At 44.7% G+C, this 6,177-nt stretch overlaps 1 protein-coding gene across 1 annotated transcript; it reads right to left on the bottom strand.

The window, feature by feature from the left end:
* Positions 1-5,106: 5,106 nt before the first annotated feature.
* Positions 5,107-5,973, bottom strand: LOC133920465 (two-component response regulator ORR11). The gene is made up of 5 exons (XM_062365082.1): positions 5,832-5,973; positions 5,658-5,704; positions 5,465-5,542; positions 5,298-5,368; positions 5,107-5,194 (listed from the first exon to the last, which is right to left on the bottom strand). Exons 1-5 carry the CDS (start codon positions 5,968-5,970, stop codon positions 5,107-5,109), a joined length of 423 nt encoding a protein of 140 aa, XP_062221066.1. The 5' UTR covers positions 5,971-5,973.
* Positions 5,974-6,177: the final 204 nt, after the last annotated feature.

Below are 6,177 nucleotides of genomic sequence, written 5' to 3'. Positions count from 1 at the left end.
GGGTGTAACTTGTAAGGAGGTGGGGGGTATTTTTATAATTAATTTTTTCCTGGAGTTAGGTTTTTTTTTTTTTTTTTGCACCTTGACCAAAAGCACGTGCACGGGAGAATTTACCGAGCCCTTTACCGAGCCAAGCTATACATGGATGGGTTTTTCTTACAAGAAGCCTCCCGAGTCCTGACATGATACTAGACATCGTCATTCTAAACTGCAAAATACCGAAACACGTTACGCAGAACAAACATGCAACGTGCTTAACAGGGAGAATGACTTCATCGGCACACCATGTAACCGATCGGAGAATGGCTTCATTGGTACACCATACAATCGACCATCAAGTTCTGTATTTCTACGACGTGGCCATCAAAGAAGGTGAGAGTAGAATCACAATGTAGCATTGCCACGAAACAAGTAATTTTAGATAGTGTGTAGCAGCAAAATGAGTAGCATGAGATGATTCTATCAATATATTTAAAGATGTGATGATTTTATATGTTTGTTTAATAAGTGGGATGTAACATCCTATTTTAATATATTGAGTTTACTGTAATCTTTATATTTCAAGTGGAATGGCTACGTTTTAGAAATTTTTAGATCATCTCATCCAGTATCTAAATAAATATTTCTTTATAGAAGTAATCTCATCCTATCCTACTCTTGAAAAAATAGGATAAGATCATTTCATCCCATCTTACTCTCCAACCAAATATTACCTTAGGTAGTGTTCGTGGATGAGATAGGACGAAGCAGATCTATCATGTTTTTGAGTTGTTTGGATGGAGAATAATGGGATGGAATAATCCAGAATTAGAAAATATTTTTCAAAAATTCGAGACGAGGTTGTTCCAAAAAATGGTGTAACGCAGTCGTCCCACTTCAAACGTGACACTGACAGTGGGTCAAGATACTAAAATAGACTCGTTTCATCCCACCTACCAAACAAACATCTATATATAAATGAAATTATCTCATCCTCAAATATATAAATAGAATCATCTCATTCTACCTCGTTCTCCAATCAAACACTACCTAATTCTTTCACCAACTCGTTCTCTGCTCTGCGCCACGACCAGGCCAACCACGGCTACTGTCAGGCTATTCATCCTCAACCGAAAAGCTATGGACGGAAGCATCCGCGCCGCATCGTTGGCCGGCCGGTGTCAAGGTGATCGTCAACGTCAATGTCAATTGCCAGCGTAAATGGCATGCGTACGGGTGATGTTGCTGAACGAGGAACCACGATGGATTTGATAATAAAGCTGCAATTTATGAGAATAGCAACTGAGAATGACTAGGGCAAGGAACACCGACTCCTATGCAGAAACCAATATAGTACTCCTATTATACTTAGACATGTGAGAGAACGTCTTTTGAACCTGACGTTTGCACGTAACCAAACCAACACCTCCCATGGTGCCACCACGAGCTTGGGCGTACTTCCCCCAAGCTCCTCCCCTGCATCACCAACCACCTAGTTGCGCTGAGATTCTACTTGCCGACCATTGGACCGTACGTTCCACCTCGCAATGTTCGGCAAGGACAACCAGTGCGTCACCTCGAGCGGCGCTTGCTCACTACCATATTAAACTTGTTTGTTGTACTGAACGTTCTCCTCCAGAACCCCCTCAACTGTCTTTTTTTTCTCGAACATGTAGGAGAATTATACATCATTGTATTAAAAAGAAAGAGTAACCTAGTTTATAAGGGAAATCAGACAAAAAACTTAACAAGTATAACATAACAATCCGCTAAGCCTAGCTCGCACGTAAGTCACATAAAGAAGGAAACCCCCCAAGCCCCCCTAAGCAGTCGAACAACAAAGGTCCGGCAAAGCAGAATACAACCTAGCACACATACAATAGCAGAACGTCATACAACTGGGCCAAGTGGCATATCTAAACAGCCGATGGTACCCACACCAAACATCAACATCCCGCAAGCAACTGTGCCTAGCTAGCACCTCGACCAGAACCCCAATAGGTGAAGCCCTGCTCCCACACCCAACTACCAACTCGGATGACGGCTCCACGCCAAACCACAAGCGCAATAGACGGGGTCCCGAGACGTTACGGTACAACCACTGACGTAAGAGACGAAAGGGGGTGGGAAAACCAAGCGAACAGGAGAATGAGCAACGACAGAGTATGTCGAGCAAAGGGGTGCTGCCAGATGTAACAACAAGGAACAGATGGGCTCTCCGAAATGACGCCTTCAAGAAGGAAGCAGCGAGAACCACCGTCACTCGTCCGGAAAGCCGAACAGGGTTTTCACCCAAAGAGAACACAGGGGAAGCTTCGACACGAAGCCTCTAGGAGGTAATAATGCCCACAAGTGTCACCGTCGTCGTCAAATGATGCCTATCAGGGCTTTTGCTCGAAACCCCCCCTACCACGGCGCCATGCAGTGAACCCTTAGCTCAAAGGATCGACCGGACCAAGCACCAACAAGAGAATTAGCAGCACACAGTAGAGGAGCACGAAGGCCCTAGCGACACACCCACAAGCCGAGGAGACCGAATGACGTATTAGAGAAAGCAGAGTAACAGCCGGCCAAAAGACAGGAATGACCGAAGGCCACTAGGTGCAGACCCACAACTAGCCGAGATGGCAGGCCAACCAAAGGCCACCAGGACGGCGGTGCAAGCGTGGCAACCACGACGACACCTATCAGAGTCATACATGATTCTAAAGGTGATTCACTGATTTGTTATATTGTTTATAGATGTTATTGCTAATTTAATAGTTTGTTGTTTATATTACTAATTTATAGTTTAGACTTTAGACATTTATATTTCTTTCCTACAATCTATCGAGATGTTTTTTACATTACTAGTTGTTATGATTTCAAATGATCACGATTTTTCTTTCCTACGATATGTCTAGACGACTTTAGACTTTCATATTGTTCATAGACGAAAGTGAGCATAGCAATTGACAAAGTATTCATCATTCAACTGTCCATATGACTGCAGTTGTGTACATTTTTTCTTCGAAAAACTGTTGTGCAGATATTTGTGCAAATATTCCTTACGATTGATACGTAGTTAAAATCTTGTGGATACTAATAAATGGTACTGTTTTTCACTCAAAATTTTGGATCTTGTCATTATTCAATATTTATAGTTATCAAATATTTTATTAATTATGTATACCCAATTTGAAATTATTCAGCTCGTCAATGATACCCACCGGCTTCTGCTACCTTGTTGGTCGGTAATGCGGCAAGTTCCGTGCGGTGCTGCTGCCTTCATCCGATCCCGAAGATAGATCAGCTAAAAGAGGTCAACTATGGAGTCGCAGAAGAAATTAAGCACTTATCATATCCAAGTCACTTTTAAGTCTCAACAAAACTGAAGAAAAATGGAGCAGAGATCCCCTTTTTTTGTTTGGACAGTGGACACCGCAGCCCTGAACTGCGAGATACTGGAACACATCATGTCACCATGCAAAACGAATACGCAGGTTGCTTCTTGGTTCGATGGTTTCTAATACGGAGGAGACTGATTTGTACTTATAGAGTGTAGTAGTCGCTGGCCAAAGGAGATCCGCAATGCAAACTTGTGACCAGGAACTTGTTGCCATTAAACAAGGCAGATGCATGCCCAATTATTCATTCCGTTCCATCACTAAAGTGTGATTGATTGCTCATATTATCGTGTGCATGTGTCGTATGAGAATCATGTTGAGGCAAGCTATATATATTTAAAAGAATATGAGGTCGCAATGCAAACTTGTTGCCATTAAACAAGGCAGCTGCATGCCTAAGTATTCATTCCGTTCCATCACTAAGGTTGTATGTGTTTGAACAGCTGAGTTAAATTTTTGTTTGATTATTAATTAAATATGAGGTCGTATGAGTGGATATAAAAGTTGAGATATGATTGGTTATTTATATAAAAATAATTTATGATATTAATAAATGTGTTCATTTATATAAATAAATATAAATAAACTATAAACATATATTTACATGTATCAAACTAAACTATAACAATATATACGAACCAACGAACATATTTTTATTGAGATTATACGCTTCTACAGAGCTAGATTACTCTGGTACCAGTAACCAATCAGACCCTAACACGATGGATCACGCTCTCGCTACGGCCGGCGGCCAGGCCAACCACGCGCTCCGTCGCCCGTCGGGCTATCCTCCTCAACGGAAGCTTCGGATGGAGATTGCCGCTCCGCATCGCTGTCCGGCGTCTCGAGGTGATCGTCGGTGTCAGTGCTGCAAAACGGAACCACGATCCATTCCGGCGCCGGCGACCTGCATCCAGATGGTTCCAGCAACGCCGATCGCTCTGCCTCGGCTAGCCACGTACCGTACATTTTTCCAAGTGCCGTACTGCGAGTATTTTTCTTACTCTACCGTAGACTAAGCCCTCCGCATCTTTATTTTCTACGAAGCACGTGTCCGTACACTCGCGCGGCATCGGAGCGTTCGCCAGATATGCACGTACGGATGAACGGTGACTAGGACAAGATTTCATACCGTGCATCGTCACATCTCCGTTTTAGCATAGTGACGGGAGGCAAGACACTGGAAGCATTGTCAAGCAGAAGTCACGGATCACAGACTAAACTGCTCCACTAATTATCACCATGTTTAACCAATGGATTTCCTCGACCAAAACCAAACTAGAGAAGCCCGTTCAGGACTGAACATATGCTTGTGCTCTGAACTGCAAACCCAAGAAGCTGGAAAAAAAAAACAGAGACCAACCTGGTCTCGATCGACTCTTCTTAACATCAAAAACACGACAACAAGAACAGAAAAAATGGGACAATTTGCTAAGTGCTATCATAAAAATCATAAAAAATTAAAAATATTATCGATGTAAGGATGACATGTGGACTCTGGATTCATATATCATCATCATAACCGATGATATTTTCTAATATAGATAATTTTATGACAATATCTACCTAATCTTAACAAAAAATACACAACTGAAATGTAACCACGTCGCTGCATCTGTCGCTGGACTACACAGGCCGGTACGCACGGTTCCTCCGTCCCCTACCATTCCAATCTCCGAGGCCCACACGAAAAAACCAAAGCCGCACGCGCGCACCACACGCGCGCACCCCCGCGCGGTGCTCAACGAAGCACGCGGTTGAAGACGCGGGACACTTCCGATGGACGGACGGGCTTCACTAGGAAATCCTCTGCTCCTTCCTCCAGGCATCTGATGATCAAACAAAGGGAGGGAAGAACCAACGCAGGGTTAAAATTTGTATCCTCTGGGAGTGCACGGGAGCCAATGCTAGCTCCGATGGGCGATGGGTTACCTGCTGATTCTAGTCGGCACGTTCTCCGAGGACATGATCACCACGGGGATCTGCTTCAGCTTCGACGACTCCTGCATGAATATTTCTGTGTTAAAAGGCTCCAGATTGAACAGATTGTGGTGCTGGGTGGAGTATGAATGTCGTCAGACAGAGACATATATGTATACCTTGACTTTCTTGAGGAGCTCGTATCCCGTCATCTCCGGCATCCAGTAATCGGTGATTATCATGCTCACGTTCGGCTCCTACGACCCCAAAACAGTAAAAAGAAAAAAAAGAGCGTAAATCATCATGCAAACCATCACCAAACTACTCCTAAATCCACAGGAAAGAACGAAATTGCAAATATATATCGCATACCGAGCCTAACAGTTCCAGGGCCCTCTTCCCGCTTTCCACAGCCGTCACTGCAGGCAAGAGCAAAATAACTTAAAAAATTTCAAAATCAGCTAGGCAACTATTACGAGACAGTTGACACTAGAACTACGCGCATGCATGCGGAAATGCAGTGGTGTAATTAACCCAGCCACGCACCACGAAACCGAGAGCTCCGAAGGATGGCAGCGATGACGGCGCGGTCAACCGAACTGTCATCCACCGCAAGAACGTGCGGCGTCACCGCGCCACCACCGCCGGCGGCCGCCGCCACCACCGCTCCTCCGACGCTCGACATCTCAAGCTCTCTCGCAACTGTGGACTGCTGCGTGACTGACGTGATCTAACACTAGCCCGTCGTCTTGTACGTCGCCGCCGCGATCCAACTCGGTGACGGCGGCGCCGCTTATATACTCGCGGGAGCTTACCGCTTACGGAAGGAAACGGAAGCGATCGCTCATGAGATCCCAGGGCAGCTGTGCGGCGAGTGGATCTGCGAGATCTC

The sequence above is a fragment of the Phragmites australis genome, chromosome 6 (genome assembly GCF_958298935.1).
Source record: "Phragmites australis chromosome 6, lpPhrAust1.1, whole genome shotgun sequence".
NCBI lineage: Eukaryota > Viridiplantae > Streptophyta > Magnoliopsida > Poales > Poaceae > Phragmites > Phragmites australis.
The sequence above is the reverse complement of the archived record's forward strand: the minus strand, read 5'-3'. Positions and strand labels throughout refer to the sequence as shown.

What these genes read in the sequence shown, in the direction of transcription:
- LOC133920465 (XM_062365082.1), bottom strand. Translation starts at nt 5,970, where the DNA reads ATGTCGAGCGTCGGAGGAGCGGTGGTGGCGGCGGCCGCCGGCGGTGGT. An exon ending in CCCTGGAACTGTTAGGCTCG is followed by an intron (nt 5,543 to 5,657) that starts GTATGCGATATA and finishes TTGGGGTCGTAG; the next exon opens with GAGCCGAACGTGAGCATGAT. An exon ending in GTGCCGACTAGAATCAGCAG is followed by an intron (nt 5,195 to 5,297) that starts GTAACCCATCGC and finishes TTTGATCATCAG; the next exon opens with ATGCCTGGAGGAAGGAGCAG.